This window comes from Cottoperca gobio, chromosome 11, assembly GCF_900634415.1.
Source record: "Cottoperca gobio chromosome 11, fCotGob3.1, whole genome shotgun sequence".
Taxonomy (NCBI): domain Eukaryota; kingdom Metazoa; phylum Chordata; class Actinopteri; order Perciformes; family Bovichtidae; genus Cottoperca; species Cottoperca gobio.
In genome coordinates, this window is record NC_041365.1 from 16,906,721 (window position 1) to 16,929,230 (window position 22,510).

Below are 22,510 nucleotides of genomic sequence, written 5' to 3' on the forward strand. Positions count from 1 at the left end.
GTTTGATGAAAATTGCTCCACAAAATCTTACTGCAAAAGTTCTTTAGACTGTAGATGGAAGGGCTCAGGTCAACCTCAGTCTTTCATTCCTCTCCTGGGTCTCCTCCTTCTCTCTCAGGTCACTTTCATTTTGTTCTGACTTACGTCCACATCACTATCTGGCCTGAGCATTGTGACCTCTCTCTCCTCTCTGCTAAGTATACAGCTTTTTACAGCAGGTGAAGCTCAGCCCATTCTGATGTCTGTCTCCTCCCACTCTGTACCCAGACCAGCTAGTTTGGCCACTTTACTCAATGCAAGATGTGATGCTCTTGTCCTTTGGCTGTGATTGCTTTGTACGCAGGTTTTCCTTGATGTTAAACTTCTTGTACTAAATGTATTGCAAAAAGTCCCTTATTTTAGAAGCACTTCCTTGTTTGAATACCTTTAAAGTCTTTTTACGAACAAACAACTTAATAAGATCTTTGTTAAAGTGGGTTGTGTATTCTCCATTTAATTAAAAAAAGATTTATTTTTGGATCCTACATGTTGTTTTCTTAGTTTTGGCCATGATTTCTATTTTTACTTGCCAGTTTAAAATGGCACTTGAGGCACCAACACAGCTCAGTTTACTAGTCATGAGGAGTACTACTTAGCCTGTAGAAATAGTGGTATAATGTCTATTAGAGAAACAATTAATGAAATGAAACAATTAATCTATTAGTCGACCGACAGAACATTATCAGGCTACAATTATTTGATTCAAATGTATTGTTTAAGTATTCTTTACTGGCAGAAAAGCAAAACGTTCCCTACTTCCAGCTTCTCAGTGCTGAAGATTTGCTGCTTTTCTTTGTCTTGTGATAGTAAACTGAATATCTTTAGATTTTAAATTTTTACTAAGGCAAGACAAACATTTCCAAGACCGTAACTGAGGCTTTAGGAGTTTGAGATGGGCATTTTTCTGTATTTCTTTACATTTTAGAGATCAAAGAATTAATCAGATAATCGAGAAAATACTTGTTGGATTAATCAATAATGAAAATAATTGTTACTTCGGAGTCATTGCGTTACGAACTGGCGGCGTAGAGTCTGAATGGCATGGGCATTTACGAGTGAAAGAGTGTCTAATGAAGAGGAGTTTTTGCCACACAAAATAATGCATATCTTTTTTTTAAAATTCAGATTATTTCTCTTTTTCTTTGTGAGGTACTGGATACTTTTACCTCTTCACTTATAATACTTCATATTTGCAATGAACCAATTGTAAACAGACACATCATCCTTTAGTTGGACTAATGTACAGTACACATGCAGTCTGTTACAAGAGGTTACAAGGAGCATTGTAAGCAATGAGAAGCCACACAGATTGGTAACCAGGGATCTCAACCCCTTACTTGGAAAGGAAAATAAAAGACATAAATTAAAGTAATTATCCAAACTGTTTGGGTCACTTCCTGGTTCAAACCTGACCAACATTTAACACATATTTTAGGCAATTTCATATACATATCTTATTTAGTATATTTTCCTTATTCATGTTTCCTTATTTTTGTACTTGCTTTTATCTTTTATTTGATTTTATCATTTAATCATTTATCATTTTAACACAGACTTTCTGGAAGAAGAAATATTATACTGTGTCTTGTTGGCATCTTCCTGGCTAAATGAAGAATAAAAAAAGTATCCTTGCCTCTTGTGATTATCACTGTGCAGAGTTTACATAAGTGTAGACAGTAAGTATCAAATGATATAAGGACAGGAAGGCAGTTTGACCCATTTGTCTCCCTTATTGGAAAGGAGCACCTGCTCCCCCAACATCCCCTCCTCTCTGTGACTGTGACTGTGTTGAGCCTTCATTGCCACTATACATGTGTGTTTAGGTGACAGAGACTTATAAATGAACCTTAGTTTGAACATGCCGTTTCTTTTTTTCATGAGCCGGTAATCAAGGTTTGCCTCCCTGATGGGCAGTCTCTTAGTTAAAACTTAAACAGCCGTATCAGCTCCTATCTCATTCTCATTCACACTTTATTTATTTGCTCTGTGAGGAAATGTGCAATCAGGGTCTTTCCAGAAATCCAGTATTTTACACTAATCTCAAAGAAATGTTCAGAAAAGGTTTTCCCTATAACTTGTTTCCGGATTCTTGTCTGATTGGCAACAAAGAGATAAGGATGTTTATTTAGGAAATTAGAGCTCTTATGTATTAGCCTTTCAATGAAAAAGACTGGAACTGAATTCTTAATGTGGCTCTCTTCAGTGTGACAAAGCCTACATATCTGGATTAGAGCTGTAACGATTGGTTGACTAATCGATCGACAGAAAAATAATCGCTTTAAGAAATTGGAATGGACACTCTTCTCTTATTTCTGACATTTAATAGACAAAACAATTAATTGAGAAAATAATTGGCAGATTAATCAATAATGAAAATAATTGTTAGTTGCAGCCCTTAACTTTATCTGAAGTGCGGTAGATACCAAGAATATTAAAATGATTGTTCAAAATTGCCCTATCTCGCACTAAGGGAAAGAAATCTGCAAAAGTTCAGGTATTCTTTAATGGATTTGCACCAAAATATTTTCATTACATTTCCTTGTAATGTTACGATTCACTGCCTTAAGCAGAAAGTAAAACTATTCTTAACTGAATTCAAACTGCACTGAAACCTGCATAGTCAGTTCCATGCTGGTGTTCTCCTCCGGGACACCAGCATGGACTTCAGGGGAGCTGTTTGCACGGCAGCTCTGTTGACAGTTTATGAGTAAACTGGCTGCATTGATTGCTACACGGGTTTAAGATAGGTGTATCTCAGGTCAGTGGTAACCAGAGGGTCTCTGCGAGGGCAGAGGTCATCACAGAAGTGACTGTGGTTGTGACTTGACCTTTAGGGCCAGGCTCCTTTAACAGAAACCTGTTTGGAAGGAACCAGATCAGACTCGCACTAGGCCGCCATGTGGGTTGTGGTGTACATTTAAATGAATGACCTCGATTTGATATCGTTACAATTACATCTACATGAGTCACAAATGCCACAAATCAACATCCATTAGTTTAAGGCAACAAACTGCAGGAAAAATATCATAAAGTCATGCACTGGCCAATTTTGGAGCTTTGGGCTAATTTGCTTCCATGACAAGTCTTCTTTAGTCTTTAGACTAGTGGAAGGTAAACATCCAAAAATACACATTCAGGTGTTTATTTTACTAACTTTGTCCAATTTGCATCTTTAGATTTCCCAAAATCCACCAACAGTTAGCTAATAGATAATGCCTCGTCTGCCATTCAGAAAACTTCTAATACAAAAATAATTGTCCTAATGTGAGTGATCAAGTTTCATGGTGATATCTATGAGTTAAATGTGTTCACCCTGTTCACATGTAGTCTCCCCTTAAGTGTATTACAACTATTACATTAAATGAAAGAAAAATAGATAATCAACAAATCTGATAATCGATTGTTTATCTAGAGTCTACAGCCAAGCTGTAGCGCTTTGAGCTAAACGCTAACATCAGCATGCTGACATGTTCACTTTGACAATACCAATATGCTTATGTTTAGCAGGTCTACCATCTTAGTTTAGCAAGTTAGCATGCTAACATGAGCTAACAACTAAACACAAAGTACAACTGATGCTGATGAGAATGTCGTTTGTTTTGCGGGTATTTAGTGATAAACTAAAGTATTGGACAAATTTAAATTTGGATTATCCTGAAAGGGTCATGAATGTCTGCACCAAATTGAATGGCAAAATATCCAAAAGTGGTCCAGACTTTTCACTTAAAACCATAAATATCAACCTCATGGTTGATATAAAAGTCAGGGGCTCATCAAAGTCAGAATTTCAGGTTAATCCATTTCACAGATGTTGAGATGTAGAGAGTCAAATCAATTAGTCGATTCATTTCTTAACGACGTACAGACAATTAATTGCAGCTATTCAGTCATTTCACAAGCAAAAATGTCATATGTGATAGAAAATTAAATATATTTTGGTCAACATGGTCTCTAAAATAGCATTGGACCTTTCTCACTATTTCCTGACATTTTATACAGTTAGAAAAGTTATAGTTGTTTCTTAATAATAGTGTTGAAGGGCCATAACTGCAGTTTAGTGATTGCATGTACACATAGATAAAGTCACCAGACTGGATACAGTATGTCACTAAAAACACCATGAAAAGTCATCGTGACTTGCAAGGTGATAGGCATGTTTATAGCAGAGGAGGTTGAGTCCCAGAAAGGAAGAAACATCAGACAGAGCCTCAAAGAAAACTCAATTTCCTGATCATTTGATCATTTACAGGTGTTCAGTGTTAATATTTGAGTAGTGCTTGTTCCAGAAAATACCTTTTGACTAGTCAGGCTTGTGTCTGTCTGTATCATATAAAATCATGCTCACAAACACTCCCCGGAAATCTTTTTTTAATTCTCCTCCATATTTTTGAAATAGCAAATTAGTGTCTTTCATGACAAAATTAAACGAGATGAGGACACATTTGGGGCTTTCTTCAACAAATCAAAATGACAGGGATTATTGTTAATATTGACCGATTGTGCTCGATATTTTCCAGATAGATGACACAATTGTGGCAGAAGTGGGCAAGGAGTGGTCGGGAGCTTGGCACTACAAACACAACTGTATTTTTCCCACTACTGAATGTAGCTGTTTAGGAAAAGTCACTGCATGTTCATCTGCCTCACAGTCTGTTTATGGTGTCAAATTGCAGACGAGAGCATGTTAAATAAAAGCAGTGAAGCCTGTTGAACAAACATAACCTCACTGAGGTGACCTTTAATGAGTTCAAAAATCTGATATTACTGAATATAACTCCTACAGTTTATTATAACTGAAGAATGACCACCACACCCAATAAATCCTTTAACTCCTGATAGATGCTGCAGAAAACATGAGTTTTACAGATTGTGAATTCATCCATAACGTCTTCTGTGATCTTAATATGGTTGATGGTTGTGAGGAAAACCTCGGCCTGCCCTTTTGATGCTGATCAATGAGACAAGAGCACACGTAGAGGAGATTATAAAATGTATTTCCCTCACATTTGCTGCAAATTCATACACCTGAATTGACCCTTTGAACTTTATTTTAAAGACTTTACATGGTAAGATGTATAACTCCAACATCTCTCCACTTATTTACATGTGTGTTTTCTATTTAGAAATGTGGCTGGCGTGCTATCTCAAAACATTTTGGAATCATATAACAAGAAGAGACAGATATTATCAATACTGAACCGTTTGTTCAACAGGCATTTAGCATTGCTAGGGCATTTATTCAACTTATTGTAAAACAAATCCTAATTCTATGGCAACTAATAATCATTCAATAAGGTCAGAAAGTCACAATTACAATTACAACAGAGGTGACAGTCCTAAACTCAAAGAAGTTATCTACGTTATTTTTTTCTTTTTGCCATATTTGGGGCGGCAGTAGCTCAGTCCGTAGGGACTTGGCTTGGGAACCGGAAGGGCCAGTTTGCCAACAAGACAAAGTACGGAGTGTGGACTGGAGAGGAGCCAGTTCGCCTCATGGGCACTGCCTTGAGTATGGACCCCCCACACTGCTCCCCGGGCTCTGTGTATATAGTAGCTGCCCCCTGCTCCTAATACTAGGATGGGTTAAATGCAGAGTCTCCTTTTCAGTGTTTGTGCCGTGCTGTGTACAAGTGACAATTAAAAGAAGATTCAAATCCTCCAGTTCCATTCCATACTTCCATTTCCAACTAAATAAACACTCTCGTGGTTGTAAAAGCATTTAAGTCCAGGCACTCTGTAGAGCAAAACTTCACTAAAGCCCAGAGTGTTGCAAATAATATGATGGCCACTAGAGACTCCCATAATCGCAGCACAAAGTGCAGTGTATGCTACACATGCACAACATTTATTCTAGTCATTACTGTTTGTTGTATTCTGTGTCTGTCCAGCTTGAATGTGACTTCAATATGTTTCCTTAACACCCTATGTAACATATAATAAATTAATTAAAGGAGGCTAATGGTATAACTTTGGTAATGAATGTGCTATGTGAAAGACTGAATATACAAAACAATTATGTATTTAACAAGCGGTATAATGTGTTAGATAATCACTCCAATTGTGAATTTCAGCAAGGGATCAATGCAGTCTTAATCTATAATTAATACATCATTTATTTGTTGAATAGTATACATTTTGTATTATTAATCTGAATCTGTAAAGTAACTATAAACTAAAAGGCATTAAATAAATGTAGTGAAAGTACAAGTACTTTACATTTTTACTAAAGGCCCTGTCACACAGTATCCGTATGGCAGAAACGAATGCCGGCGCATACGAAATATCTGCAATACGTTGATATAAATTAAGGGTAAGTTGTGATCGCTTGAAGGACGCAGACGATACGCCGAACACGCCAGACATACGGCCCTGTCACACAGCTCCGTATGACAGAAACATGCCGGCGTATATGAAAAGTAGCTCAAAATTTGTCAGAGTACGTCCAACTTTTCCACAGCGGTGTTGTAGCTGACGTATACATAACGAATACATAACAAATTATTATATGTATGTCAAACATTGATAGCGTATCACTTACTTATACAAAACGTATCAGAGCGTCTGGCCAACGGAGCTGGAAAAGTGCCATTTGGTTCACGTCATGCTGATGCTGGAGAACAGGCCAAAATGTACTCTTGTCCTCTCAGCATCCTCCATGCTCTCTGATGATGGGTTGATGTGTTCATCAAGACGTGCTGTGAAGAAGAGGATGAGCTACTCACAGGACCCTATATACTATATTCAAACCCCAATAAGCTCCCAAAACGCTAGCTGAACGCTAGCTGTACTGTAGAAACACGTTTAATAAGTTACTCCGTCGTCAGGCATAATCTTAACATAGGTTACGAATAAGTTATCCACTCGTTATCAATAAGTTGGCTGTAGGGATTCACCGTCAGCCGACGTAGCCTATATCTAACGTACCTCTAACGTATTCACGTACCGTATTCACGTAGGTATTCACGTAGGTATTGACGCACATATTCAGTATTCACGTATGTCTAACGTAACGTAACTTATATGTAACATTTGCATAACTTATGAAGCACATGTTGGGTACGTCCAAACACTTTGAATACGCTCCAAACATTTTCACGGCCTCAGCGTTCAACAACGCACCTCAGCGTAACACAGCGTGCTCTTAACGAATACTACTTATACCTTACCTTATATCAACGTAAACCAGCGTGTTGCCGATATTTTGTATACGCCATGTTTTTGTATACGTTATGCATTCGTTGGGTATTCGTCTGATACGTTTTGTATAAGTAAGTGATACGCTATCAATAGGTTAGACACGCGTATCTGTATATGTTCACTTTTCCGATCCGATGAAAAGTTGGACGTATTTGAACTCTGACAAATTTCTGAGCTCATTTTCATATACGCCGGCATACGTTTCTATCATACGGAACTGTGTGACAGGGCCTTTAAGTACACCACTGACTCTTTGTCATCATTAAAAACACTACTGCAATGAAACTCTTAACGGGTGAGTCCACACGTTAAAATACTCTAATACTTTAATGTTTTTTAAATTGATTTGATCAAATGCAATGCTGCAGATATGTACACCTCTGGCTGGCAGTGTTACTGATCCGCCTCAACTCACGTTGGCGTTAACACATCAAGAATCCCATCTGAGTCCAAATCAAACTCAAATCAGACTGAACACGGCCATGGAGAGGAAGCATTCAGATCCTTTACTTAAGTAAAAGTAGTAATACCACAGTGTAGAAATACTCTGTTACAAGTACAAATTACTGCATCAAAGTAAGTATTAAGTATTATCATCAAAATATACTCTCTATATCTCTCTCTCTCTCTCTCTCTCTCTCTCTCTCTCTCTCTCTCTCTATATATATATATATATATATATATATATATATATATATATATACCCTAACAGTAAAAGTAATCATTATGCAGAATGGTATGTATAATGTATAATAATACATTATTTATTTATTGATTTATATATATATGTTTTATTCATTTTAATAAATAATCTTAATCTGTAAAGTAACTACTAACTAAATCTGTGAGATAAATGTAGTGGAGTGAACAGTAGTCAACAATAGTTCCCTAAAATGTAGTAGAGGAGAAGCAAAAAGTAGCATAAAATGGAAATAAGTATAAGTATAAGTATATATATATATATATATATATATATAAGCACTGTACTTAAGTACAATTTTATACTTCATATATATATATATATATATATGAAGTATAAAATTGTACTTAAGTACAGTGCTTATTTAAATTAGTTACATTACACCACTGGATGTCAGATAAATGTAAGTGAAGTAAAAAGTAAAGTATTCCTTCTAAATTGTAGTAAAGTAGAAGTGGCATGAGAAGAAAATACTCAAGTAAAGTACCTCAAATGTGTACTTAAGTACAGTACTTAAAATGTATTTAGTTATTTCCACCACTGACTCCTTGTGAATGTGTTAGCTTACCTGTTAATTCTTGCTAACAGGCTCACCGGGGCACGCGCGGTGCCTCGTCACCTCACGCTCTGCTCACATGACGTTACCCAGCATTCTGCGGGCGCTGTGTCAGAAACATCCAAGGAAGGAAGAGGATGCGGCTCGGTGAGTGAAGTCTATTTAAAAACAAGTCACATATGTACACATATTTTTCCGTGTTTGTCACATGTATAGCGTTTTATCGCGGTGTTGGGTGTTAGAGACGAATATGAAACAATGTCGCTGTATTTAAACGTTTTTAACACGGCTATAAAGACAAAAAAAAGCAACAAGGTGATCGACTGTAAATAAAGTCCACCAACTTGTGTTGTTGAAGTTAGGTGTCACCGGCGGTAGCTAATCTGTGCTTGGGAAGATTTCAACAGTGAAGTTTGTGTGAAGGAATGTAGACAAGCTAGCGAAAGAAGCCTGATAATGCTCCTTAACAGCACGAGAAGCTGATATCTGCGAAGCTGGAAACTGATCTCAGTGTTGGACAGTAACAGAGGCGAGCCTGTTGACAGGTTTACGTCAGTTATCTGCTGTTTTTGGCCTCTGTTGCTGAAAGACAACACATGATTTTTTTTATTTGGGGTAAATGGTGAGATTCAGCAGGTACTGAGCTATGCAAAACACAAACTGAAAACTCCTGGACAGACGAAGTAAAAATGACACTAGGCTAAATCCTTAATTTCAGATTCAGATTACTTTTATTGTCCATCAGATTTGCATAAAATGGAAATGTGTCTTTGGCACTTGTAAGACCATGCACAACAATACACAAAAATTATGCATCTTAAAAGTCAGAGGCAGTAGTAAGTGGTGAGTGGATTGTTCTTTCACTGACATATAAGTCCATCAAAACATCACAACAGTGCATGATACTGCAGTATTTAATAATAAATAAATGTACATTAATTTGAGAGATGGTGTTGGTTGCAGAATGTACGCAAAGGCAGCCTTAATACTTGGTAAGGGGGCTTAGGGGGAAGGGATATTTAGCATTGTTTTGTAGTTTAAATGCTGTGAAATAGAACTTAATAATGTACTGCATCAAAATATACTTAAAGTAAAATTAATCATTATGCTCAATGGCCCATTTCAGAATAATGGTTATTATGGATAATAAATATTGATGCATTAATATATTAATTTCCTTAATGTAGCAGCTGGTAAAGGGGGTGCTCATTTTAACTACAATATATACTGCTGTGTAGCTTGTGGATTTCACCAAGGGATCAATACATTCTTATCTTAACCAATAATAAAAATAATAAATCACAATTAATTTGTTGATTATATATTGTGTTTAAATGATATTGTAATTACATAATATTGTCAAATAAAGACATAGAAAATAACCTACAACATTTACCTCTTAGTTATATTGGAGTAGAAGTATAAAGTAGCATACAATGGAAATATTAAATTGTACTAAGTACATTTTCTTGGATAAATGTACTTAGTTAATTTCCCCTATTGACTACTATTACACCTAGACCAATACTGGACGTCTAAAGCCCCTACTGCTATTATTATTTACCTGGTGATATTATTATTATTATTCATATTAAATCACATTAGATTCAACTTTATGTACACAATACAAGTACTGAGACAACAAAATGCAGTTTGACATCCAATCAGAATTGCCAAAAGCAGAGTGCAGAGTATTGTACATAATAAACAGGGTGTATAGAATAAGCACTAAGGGGTAGCTATGGATATGCTACGATAGAAATATTGTTATCTACCCCTTACTGTTTATTTTAGCCTATATTTATTCTGTATATACTGTTACTCTTATTGTAAATTGTAATTAGTTTTGCTAACAAGTGTTGTCTCTGTATCCTAAGCCTGATTATAGCTTATTCCTCTGTTCATGAAACTTCCAGAAACTGAAAACAAAATTGGAACTCATGGACTTGATAAGTAAAATTGAAACCAATCTATTCTTACTCAGGTATTTAATTTAGACAGACAAACAGGTGGTTGAAACAGTTGAGTGAAAATGTAATGAAGGGTGTTTCCCCCAACAGAAATATACTTCTGGCAGTGTGGGGAACTCTTTGAGACCACATTTAGACCATCACATAGTGAGATAAACATGTCTGATACAATAACTGAACATTTGAAGAAATTATTTTATTTTATTTGGTGTCGAGTGTCCTGGCTACAGCACAGCCTGTGCTCAAATGCAGTCTGAGCTTTTGCTCCAGGCAGCGCTGACAGCTGCTGCTACAGAAGAGATGTCCCTCTTTGTATAACATTTAAAGCCGCGCTGCATGACGCGTCTACACATGAACATTAACATGATGGCTTTAATGTAGCTTTGCCACATGTATTACAAATGTCACAATATGGATGTAGTCTGTGGTTCACAAGTTAAATTCAATATAAAACTCCTCCAATGATAATATAATCTTATAAAAACTAGAATGGCACCGGGAGAGCGGCAAGGCTAATGGTGCATTCACATGTTCCTCCGATGGTCCCATTTCCAGAGTTGGGAAGTTGTTCTTCCGACTTCAGTGTGTTTATGAGCTTTAAGTCTTAGAAGTTATCTAAAAAGGTGTACACGTTTTCAATATTTGCAATCAATCTTACAACAGATATGCAACGTGTCCGTGTCTTTGTGTTATTATTGACATAAAAGAGGAATCAGAAAAAGCTATAACAAGAAACTGGTGATAGGGCTGAGCCTCCAGGGAAAGAACAATGGTTTGAGATTGTCCGGGTAATCTGCTCAAAGGAAAAGATGACATTTCAATATCTTCAACAAGACCTGTGAAACATAGATCATTTACATGAAACCTGATGCCAACAAGTAACTGAACTGTTATGTTATGGAATAACTGAGAATGACACTGTATACATGTCAGAACTGCCCCATGACAATTGTTTCTGTTGTACTGTTCAATTCTTTGGTGACGTGTTGTATGTCCAGAGTAAGTACGATAAAAAAGGGGAAATCACATGTAAAGAGCTTAAAGTCTCCAGTGCTTGATGCTTTCACAGTCAGCTATACTTGACTTGCCTACTTTCAAAGTGCTATCTTCAGGCTGTAGTGGAACTTCAACCCCTGAATAAAAAGATAACACGACTATTATCACCAAAACAATGAGCTTTGGTACAGGAGATGAGATCATTAGGATCTGTGTGTTTAGCCTTTGGGTGATGATCCCTTTTCTTCAAGATACACAGTGCACATCACATGTCTGCTGCGTCCAGAGACACACGGGCAGATATAAAGGAGGTTTAAGTATTCTTCTCTTGTTTGTCTTTCTCTGCCAGCCTCAGATATGGATTACAAGGTTATGTTTGCAACCTTGCAGACAGTATGTGAAGACAACATTTCTATTTTATGTGGGCCCTCTGATTTGCTGTACGGTGCTGTTGCCAAGCGCCTGGTCACATGTTTGAGACAGATTCAGGAGCACGGACGAGCCCTGGAGCCTGTGGTCGGCAGCTTCACCGCCGTCTACCACCATTATGACTTTGACGCACAAACGCCGGGGAATGGCTACCGCACCCTGGTGAAGGTATGACCCACTGACTGGAGGTGTTGTTCACTGCTGATGTTTGAGCTGTGATTGCTCTCTACTAATGAGTTATTACACATAAACTATTGTATTTACTGTCTGATGTTAGCAGCAGTGTTTTAAAGGTATTACACGTAACATTGTGAATAATTATAATAACTAACGATTATATTGTTCATTATGAATTGTTTTCTTGAAACTCTATGAATTATTTGGTCTATAAAATATCAGAAAGTGGTGAAAAATGTGTTTGGGAATTTTCCCCAAATCATAGTTGAATTCCTTGTTTTGACCAACAGTCCGAAGCCCAAAACTATTCAGTTTATTACAATAGAAAACTAAGAAAACCAGCAAATATTCACACATTTGAAGCTACAACTAGTAAATGTTTGATATGTTCAAAGCTTATAAATGACTTTAAGGATCAATCGCTACATTTTTTGATGATTGATTTACTATTGCAGCTCAAAATAACCTTGTCGATGTTTTGTGAGAACTGTGCATGATGCCAGTACGCTAAAGAACGTGTGGTTGAGATCATTGGTAGCTTAGGTTTCATACTGAGTCCAAATCTAAATAGTTAAACTTGAGTAATTACTGATACAGAAAAATGAAAAACAACTATTTAAAGCATTTTACTTTCTCTAGAGTACAGTATGTTATAAGATTTAAAACAGTAACATTTATTAGATATATTGCATGTTGAAGGAATGTTTGAATATTTAAAATGAAATGTTTACTTTAATAAATGTTTATTCACTTAACTTTAACTGTATTGCTCACAGTACGCTTAAAGGTTCAATTATTTCAAAGCTCCGTCAAACGCTGAGGCACGCGTATCGTCGATCAGATTGCGTATCGACGCTCTCAAGTAACCACGATTGGACTTTATGAAAATAGAATCGCCCAGAAATGACGATCGCCCAACCCTACTGCCTCACTGGCTCTGTGGTATTGGACAGGACTGGTGTTATTCATCGGCAACATTTCATTAAATTCTCTTTGTTTTTAATTTTTGGACAACAATGGAGCTCTATGGCACAGAGAAGGCTACACTATATCAAGCTTTGACTACATATACTATGCTGGGTATTCATTGTTGGTCTTTTCATGGGATTTGTATAATATTTAAAATATAGAGTATCACCCTCATCTTTTTAATGAAAACACTCCCTACTTTCTCAGGAAAGGTTACATTCTTTTTCTTTCTTTCTTTCAGGTCTTGCTGTCTTGCCTATTGCACATCGTTCACAAGGGCCGTTACATTGCCTCTAATTACAACAGTGCCTTCTTCAGGGCAGACCACAATGCCTCAGAGATGGAGGCGTACTGCAGCGCTCTGTGCCAACTGCGTGCCCTGCTCCACCTCGCCCAGCGGCTGATCAACGACAACGACTACGGCCAGCTGTACGCCCTGCAGGACGGAGACCTGAGCGGCAGGTTTGTGCAGGAGTACAGCACCATGCACAAAGCCTGCTTCTACGGCCGCTGTCTGGGCTTTCAGGTCAGCCAGCAAAAACTGATTTATTTCACACTGGGGATATTATCGTAAACTAAAAATTCATATTAATTGTTAATATTTATTTGCTAATTTTGGCAAAGTATAATATTCAGTTTGGGCTTTATTATGCCAAAGTGTGTGTCACTCACCAAATCAAAGCTCTTATTATTAAATGTCCATCGTTTCTTTTCACAGTTCTCACCAACTCTACGACCGTTCCTCCAGACCGTTGTCATTAGCATGGTTTCATATGGAGAGACGTTTGGTAAACAGCAGTCTGGTTTAGGTTAGTATTTCTTTCTTTGTCTTTTGTTTCTGTTTTTCCTCCAATAATGTATTGATGAATGTCCTGTTGTGGCCTTTCCAGATGTTTTCATGCTTAAAATCATCCCTCCTCTTCCAGGTTTGGCAGCCCTTTCCCTTCTGACCTCAGGGAAGTACGTCATGGACCCGGAGCTGCGGGGCGCAGAGTTTGAACGCATTACCCAGAACCTGAACATGCAGTTCTGGAAGTCCTTCTGGAACCTCACAGAGTCCGGCCTTTTAACAGTAGGCAGGGTCAAATATTCTTCTAGTGGCTCTCAAATTAGCCAAAGTCCTCTTTAATGTTTTAACTGCATGTCATTCTCTGTCCAGGGCTTCAGCAGAATAGCTTCAAGCCCCGTGCAGGTGAACTTCACCTTGACTGTGCCTCCTGTTACTCTACGCCTCCCGCTGGCCTCAGACCCCCGTCTAACAGCCACTGTGTCACCTCCAATAGCCCACTGGGGCCCAGGCCCAGTCCACATGCGGCTAATCTCCTATGAGCTTCGACAAGGACAGGTGAGGCTCCACAGGTCTAACAGAGGGAGGAGGTAGTGAGGAAAGTGTAGAGGAAAACTAATCTGGACCAGACATAGTTTTAGCTGCAACATATAATGATTAGTTAGACAAATACTACTATGAAAATATTCAAAGAATATTAAAAGACATTTGATCAGAAGATTGTACATGAATGTCTCCTGTTGTCTGCAATGTTTAGTTTATTTATTTCATCGTTTAGTCGTTTTCAACTTATACACATATACAAAATAATAAAAAACAATAAAAGGTTATTTCTTTTGAAATAGTGACAAATCAAAGCCTCAGCTTATTACACCTTCCTCTTTAACCCTCTGGAGTCCGGGGCTAATTTGGCCGTTTTTGCATACTTTTGATTCTGCCTTACTGAACCCCATTAAGAAAAGTTTAGCATGTCAATGTTTGATATCTTTTTTTTCAGCACAACCTCACCTATATAACCTGATAGTTATGATAGTTTTTTCATTTTGACATACTATATGAACATATTGGACCCAAAACCACACAAAAAAACGTAAAAACAGATTTTGAAAATGATATTATTTTTACTGTGGGTGACACAAACATGCACAACGAAACATTTTGAAAGCTGGAAATACATGGGATGTCACTATGGTAATGTGAAAGTTTGATTGAGGTAGCATGAACCTAAATACACATGTTATGAACAAATTGCCGGTGTATCCAGAGGCGTTTCAAAGTTCTTTTGTTTTTGCTCCCATGTTTCATGAGCTGAAATCAAAGATCTAAGACTTTTTCTATGAACACAAAAGGCCCATTTCTCTCAAATGTTGTTCACAATGTGTTTAAATGTGTGTTAGTGAGCACGTCTCCTGATCTATCTCGCTGAGATAATCCATCCACCTCACAGGTGTGGCACATCAAGATGATCTGATTAGATTACTGCATCATATATCTCCTTCTCCTCAGGCTGTCACAATAAAAGGCCACTCTAACATGTGCAGTTGTATCTTGTATTCGGACCAACACTAAATCTATCTAACTATCTCTCAATTCTCAATTGTTTGTCTGTCACTTTCCTTCAATCGCCGTCTCTTTCCGTCTCTTTCCGCCTCTTTCCGCCTATTTCCGTATCGCCTCGTTTTGCTTCGCATCACTCCGTTTACTCGATTGCCCCACCCCCTCCCTGGTAAATGCTACCTGTTGAGCAGGATCTACAGTCTCCAGCGTTATTTTCCGCTTCGTAAAATGACAAAATCCGGCGAAGATTTAAAATACTTAACGGCGGCCACGTTGCATTTCTCGTACTTTTGAGCGTACGTCCGATATTCTGTATACGCCATATTTTTGTATATCTTATGCATTCGTTGGGCATTCGTCTGATACATTCTGTATAAGTAAGTGATACGCTATCAATAGGTTAGACATGCGTATCTGGATATGTTCACTTTTCCGATCTGATGAAAAGTTGGACGTATTTGGACTCTGACACATTGTGAGGTTTTTTTGTATACGTTTCCCTCATATGGATATGTGTGACAGGGCCTTTACTTACATTATGTTGTACGACTCTCTAAATGTATGCACTGAAAATAAAATAAAGTGTTTTATATATATATATATATATATATATATATATATATATATATATATATATGTATATATATATATATATATTTTTTAATCCATTGAATGTAATACACATTTAATGTTCCTTTACAAAACAATTTCCCAAATTTAAAACCCTTTAAAAACTCCCAGATTGGCCCAACAACTGATCAGTTGCATCAGAGATTTGTACAAACAGACTCCAATCGATACATCACCAATGAATGCAATTACTAAAACACAAGGTGGGTATTCATGACTAATATCATGTGATGCATTTCCTCTGAAAGTGACTATTATGGAAGGGAATGTTGCAAAATGTAAATTATTTATACAAGTAACGGAGACAAAGAAAAAGTATTTTATAAGAGGGGAAAAAGGAAAGAAAGTTTTGTATTTCTGATACAAAAATCAAAGTTTATTTATTTTGGAATTTAATATAAAGTGGTTTTATATTATGACTTGGAACATTTTCTAATCAATATGGAAAATTATTTTGTTTTATTATTATTCTAACATTATCACTTCTAACTTTATAGGAGAGTGAAGAGCTCCTAACTTATTCTCGAGACGATCCTCCCCCCATCACCGCGTCTAAACTCCCCTGGGTGCAGAAGCAGCCTCGCTCCCCCTGGCTGCTCATCCACTTCCATGGAGGGGGCTTTGTGGCCCAGACTTCCAGATCCCATGAGGTACAGCACAGACTGCTGGTTTTAACTGTTGCTTTTTCTCGTAGATTTTTTTTTAAACATCTCTTTCTTGAATAAAAGAATATTCAGGTATACATAATATAAAAGCACCATATGATATATAGAATATCAGACCGCCCTCCCCTTCCCCAACTCTCTGTTCCCTCATGCACATCATCCAAATGTCTCCCACCACCCAGTCCTACCCCAGCAGGCTACAACTGTTAACAACTGACTAGAATAATCACGCCAATGGCAATGATGAGGAAAATACACAAAGGTGCACAAACAAAGGAGAATGACATCATACATACGGCTATATTGATCCACACTTTCTCTGTAGTAGATGTTTGCAAAGGTTATATAGTTATTACTACTACTTAAGTATAAGACTCTTGATCCACTTATAATAATAATTGTAATATTTATCACATTTGGCAGATCTTTTGATCCTACAAAGTGTTTCACAAATATATTCTTTAGTACAATGATAATAAGCATGTTTGCAATATGTCACACATTATTCTGTTCTCATTCATCTCATGAATCAGAATTATCTTCGGAATTGGTCGAAGATTCTGAGCGTACCTATTCTCTCCGTGGACTACTCTCTGTCACCCGAAGCGCCCTTTCCCAGAGCTCTGGAGGAGTGTTTCTACGCCTACTGCTGGGCTCTGAACAACTGTCATCTGCTGGGTACGTGCAGGACATTACGCAACGTCGTCACACTTAACCAATAGGGAGACTTTTTTTTTTAATGCAGATTAATATGTGAATCTGTTCATATTTGGGGAGACATAAATTCATGGTCACTAACTGTATATTCATCAGTGTAGGAGTTTTTTGTTATCTGCCTTTAAGTTGTAAAGATACGTAAGATATGAAAGAATAGTAATAAATAAAAGCAATAAAATATAATGTATACAGTTGTGTTGTTATGTTATTGTATGCTCCAATGTATTCACACAAGCAGCTCTACAGATGGTATATTTGTAGAGAAAGCAAGAGAATATTTATACCTTAACAAATGTTACCTTTGCAGATGTAGATGGCTCATGTACACAGTGTAACAATTTGATATAGAACACGAGAAATTGTCATTTGTGCCCACTCGCATGCAGAAAAGTAAAGAAATGTACAGTATTGAACTGATAATAATAGGATTTATCTAATGATTTTTTTTATTGTTTATTTACTTGCTGATTTATGTTTTCAGTTATTATTTTGTCTATAAAATGTCACAGATGCCATTCCCAAAGTGCCATTTTGTCCATCCAACTGTCCAATTCAAAGTAGTTCACTGATAAAACACAAAAAAATCATCTCATTGTTTTACGGTAGCGTAAATGGATTTGGTTAAGGGCTGCAGAATACGAGGGAAATATGCGAAAACCTTGTTGAATATCCCCATAACGATATTATTTGCAATAAATGAACATATATTAAAGTTTACTCAGTTCTGCCTTTCTGCTGCTTTCAGTTTATTGCTGAAATACAACAAATAGCTTTTTGCCAACATCCTTTTTATTGGACAAATTGATAATCTCTTTTAATTTACTCAAAATATCCCAGAGTGCATCATTGTAGTCTTTCACGTTGCAACAAGGATTCAAAATGTATATATTGTCCAGTTGTAATTTGGATAAAAACATTTAGCACACAGCCTTGTTGCTTATTAATATGGTTGAAATTATCATCTTTATTTGGATTCTTATGGTTCTGTCTGTGTGTTTCAGGCTCCACAGCGGAGCGGGTTTGTCTAGCTGGTGACAGCGCTGGAGGAAACCTCTGCATCACCGTGTCCATGAAGGCCATATCCAGCGGAATCCGAGTCCCTGACGGCATCATGGCTGCCTACCCGGCCACCTTGCTCACCACTGACGCCTCGCCCTCCCGTCTGCTCACTCTCATCGACCCGCTGTTGCCTCTAGGTGTTCTCACAAAGTGTATTAATGCCTATGCAGGTATGTGGGTGTGTGTGAGCTAGGTGTGTGCTTTTTTACGCTTAATTAAACACGAGCAATTCCCGGCGCCAATTTATTTATACATGTGTATATTTATTTATATATTGTGGAAATTATGTCTGAAGTTTCTCTGTTGTCACTGTAAAAACTAGGGTGGCATAAATATATATACCGTATTTTCCGCACTATAGAGCGCACTGGATTATAAGGCGCATTAAGTGAAACAAAACAGTCAGATAAGTCAGTCAGTCAAACTTTATTAAACGTGTTCACAATAACTCTCAACATTGTTCAGTTGTAACACGTCAAAAAAACAGTCTGATACCGCCAAATGGTCTTCTTTACTTGGCGCAGGTCATCTTCTTGCTTCCTCCACTTCCGTACCACAACTGCTCTATTCCCATGTTCTACTGCGTGACTGATAGCCTTGAGTTTGAAGTCCGCGTCGTAAGCGTGTCTCTTGACAGGTGCTATTTTGGGGTCCTTATACACACACACTGTAATATTATGGTGAAGCACAGTATGTATTACTCCGCACAGAAGCACAGTATGTATTACAGTAGACGCTCCTGACTACGGTAGCCGTAATGCTGCAAGCGGTGTGGCTTTGTAGTTTACCAAAGTCGTAACTAAAACATTTTGACAGAGCGCCGTGTACCACAAAAAATCGCTTTGAGATCAGTAACCACAACCAGAATTAATCCATATATAAAGCGCTCCGGATTATAAGGCGCACTGTTGCTTTTTGAGAAAATGAAAGGCTTTTAAGTGTGCCTTTATAGTGCGGAAAGTACGGTATATATATATTTATATATTAATATTTATGCAACCTTAGTTTCTACAGTGAGAACAGAGAAACTTCAGACATAATTGCCACGATTTCATCCTTAAGAGCCTCTTTTTTTTTTTTTTACATCACATCATCTCCCTTCCAGGTGCAGACTCTCAGACTGTGCAGCCTGCAGTGGAAAGCAGCAGTCTGAGCGCTCTGGGCAGAGACACCGCTGTGCTGCTCAGTGATCTCACACAGGGAGCCTCCAACTGGATCCATTCCTTTCTAGACCCCATGAGAACTTCAGGTGGAGTACGCTCACTTTCATCTACGCAGAGGAGGACATCCACTCACGCCTCCACACCAAACTGTGGAAGTAACATGGATTACCCAGAGGGCTTTGTGCCCCTACGCTCTGAGTGCCTGGCTTCTGTTCACCCAACTTCCTGCCCCATTATCAGGAACCCGTTTGTGTCGCCCCTGTTGGCTCCTATCGAGCTGCTGAGAGGCCTGCCACCTGTACACATAGTGGTAAGAGAGGGAAGAGGAACTGAGGGAAGCTGAGGGTGGAGGAATTTATTGCTGCCTTCAAATGGTGTCATGTTTACCGTCTTCACGAGAAGAGTCCATATGAACACCCCCTTATGTGGTATTCACAATCTTGTAAGTTGAAACTTAGCTCAGAGTTCCTGAGTTGTGACGTATTTGCTGACGTCTGAAATGGCCTAAGCCATGGAAGTTAATTTTTTAGGTGCATAATATGTTAATATATTATATATCTTCTTAATTTTATAATATATCTGAGGAAAATGTTGATATTCCTAATTGCCTCATCTTTTCCCACTGTCATTATGCCATTTTCTGCATTACATTACCCTCTTGCTAGCGTGCTAAATTGTTAGCCTTGATGGCTTCCAGAAGACAATGGCACTTTTAATATTGCCGTCGTAGTATTTAAGTATATCGTGTACACAACTTCCCATATCGTAAGCACGAGCCCACGAGATCCATTTGAAGGCAGCATATAGTAAAACCTCATCTTTAACACCTAGGACTATTTAAACACTTCCTTTATTTTCAAAATGGTTTGTAACTTCAGCAGAGGCACAGCTAAGTTCTTGATGACATTAAAGAGGCAATGAGTAAGACTTCTTGCTTGATGATCACCATATGCTTTTCTGTAAGGCTTTTTCCCCTCTTCATTTCTTATAATAACTTCTCAGCATATTGTGGCTCAAGTGGTCCGAGAGAAAACTACACTTCTGCACCTCGTCTTGGCTCTGTCTGTGACTGGAGACCAATCACAGGTCATTTCAGAGACCGGAGCGTTCCTATTGGCTGTTATACAAATGCAGATGCGCATGCACGTCCCTACAGATATGATGCAGGAAAAGTTGCTACTCCAGCATTTTAGCATTGCCTTTTCCAGAAAACTGCCTATCACTGTACAAAACTGGGATGGGGAAACCAGGCCTTAAGACTTTACAACATGACAACAATATGTCTGTGTCGGGTTCATAGGCAATATAATCAATAATAATGCCTTAATGACTGCTTTTTGCTAGGAGCTGGTATTCTCACACTTCAAAACTTACTTTCCACACTGCATTCTGGTTTGGTGCAGAATGTCTCCAGCCTGTTGCATTTCAAAACACTTGCACAATAATTCATATCGCTTTAAATAACCATACTTGTCCTCACAGGCCTCTGCTCTGGATGCCTTGCTGGATGACTCTGTGATGTTTGCCAAGAAGCTGCGAGACATGGGCCAGCCTGTGAGTCTGACGGTGGTGGAAGACTTGCCTCATGGCTTCCTTAGCCTGTCACAGCTCTCCAAGGAGACGGAGTCGGCTGTAGAAATGTGTGTGGAGCAAATGAGGACGATTTTTCAGCAAGAAAACCCGACACCTGCCCTTCGCAGACGGCCAAAGCTGGAAGAGACTTATCGGAGTAGCAATCCATCATCAGGCTGATTTATCATTGATGGGACTTTGTTGTTCTTGGATGAAAAAGAGATCTGGTGGTGAGAGAGATGCAATACATTTAAGAGAAGCTAAGGAAGCTTAGGGACGCTTCACTTGAAACCTCTTCTGCACAACATGTTCTGTAGGCAACAACGATCGAGGAAAACTTTCTATAACCAGCTATAATATGATCCTAAATGATGGCAAATTAGGAAATATTGAAGTATTTTTCTACTCAACATTTACATGTTCAAGATTCAGATCGAACATACATTGAGAATATTACAGATATATCACCATAACCAGCCCTGGCAGTCACTTTTTTAACTGATAAATGTCAGTAATGGCAGCTGTTGTGCCTTGAATTTAAAGTGCTGCTAAAGTGTATGAGCTTCGCCTACATTACTGCACAAACTGACCAGGATTCAAAGTTTGCACAGGAAAAACATTCCAGATGCATATTATTATTATTATTATTATTATTATTATTATTATTATTATTATCATATTTGGATGAAATGTATAATCTGGTTTTGCCAGTTTGTCACGTGTTTACAATATATTGATAAGGAGCCCTTTAACTTGTGTTTAACTGCAGTATGTGGATGTGGATTATGAAAGTAACTTGTTATACTGTAAATTAATTCTTAATATTTCTTCATAGAAATATTTAACACTCATTATATTTAAAATGTGAATTAAATCAAAACAGCAAGGACTGCTTGTGCTTATTTTAAGCTGTTCTGGCAGCCACCTGATGAACCTCTTGACCCTTTTAAGAACATATATACATTAAATATTCTAAATTAAATTAAGTATATTAATTGGAAATGTAATTTAAATTGTGGTTATTTTAGCATGTACTATGTAGAAACATTGTAAAGAAATTCCATGTTGAATTAGTTTTCATAGCTATTATTACTGTACACAAACTTATTATTACTGAAGAATAACCAAATTGCAACACATTTCAAACCCTAAAATGATAACACTTAAGTGGAAGTTCCTGAAGGGGAAAGCATCGCACTATCCTGGGTAAAGTTTTTTTGAAATAAATATTTATGTTACTTTAAGGTCACATCAATCCAGCACACATCTCAGACTGAATTCTTAGAGGTTTTAAAACAATTGCTTCAAATGATACAACATTCTAAAT

At 37.7% G+C, this 22,510-nt stretch overlaps 1 protein-coding gene across 1 annotated transcript; it reads left to right on the plus strand.

Annotated features, from left to right (window-relative positions):
- The first annotated feature begins 8,506 nt into the window (after window positions 1-8,506).
- Window positions 8,507-22,119, plus strand: lipea (lipase, hormone-sensitive a). The gene is made up of 11 exons (XM_029443106.1): window positions 8,507-8,639; window positions 11,808-12,055; window positions 13,275-13,559; window positions 13,752-13,842; window positions 13,960-14,105; window positions 14,193-14,378; window positions 16,505-16,657; window positions 17,206-17,350; window positions 18,391-18,618; window positions 19,554-19,921; window positions 21,094-22,119. The coding sequence occupies exons 1-11, from the start codon at window positions 8,630-8,632 to the stop codon at window positions 21,361-21,363; spliced, it is 2,130 nt and encodes a 709-aa protein (XP_029298966.1). The 5' UTR covers window positions 8,507-8,629; the 3' UTR covers window positions 21,364-22,119.
- Window positions 22,120-22,510: the final 391 nt, after the last annotated feature.

Coding starts and splice junctions, on each gene's coding strand:
- lipea (XM_029443106.1), top strand. Junction 12,056..13,274: donor GCTACCGCACCCTGGTGAAG/GTATGACCCACT, acceptor TCTTTCTTTCAG/GTCTTGCTGTCTTGCCTATT. Junction 17,351..18,390: donor GAACAACTGTCATCTGCTGG/GTACGTGCAGGA, acceptor TGTGTGTTTCAG/GCTCCACAGCGGAGCGGGTT.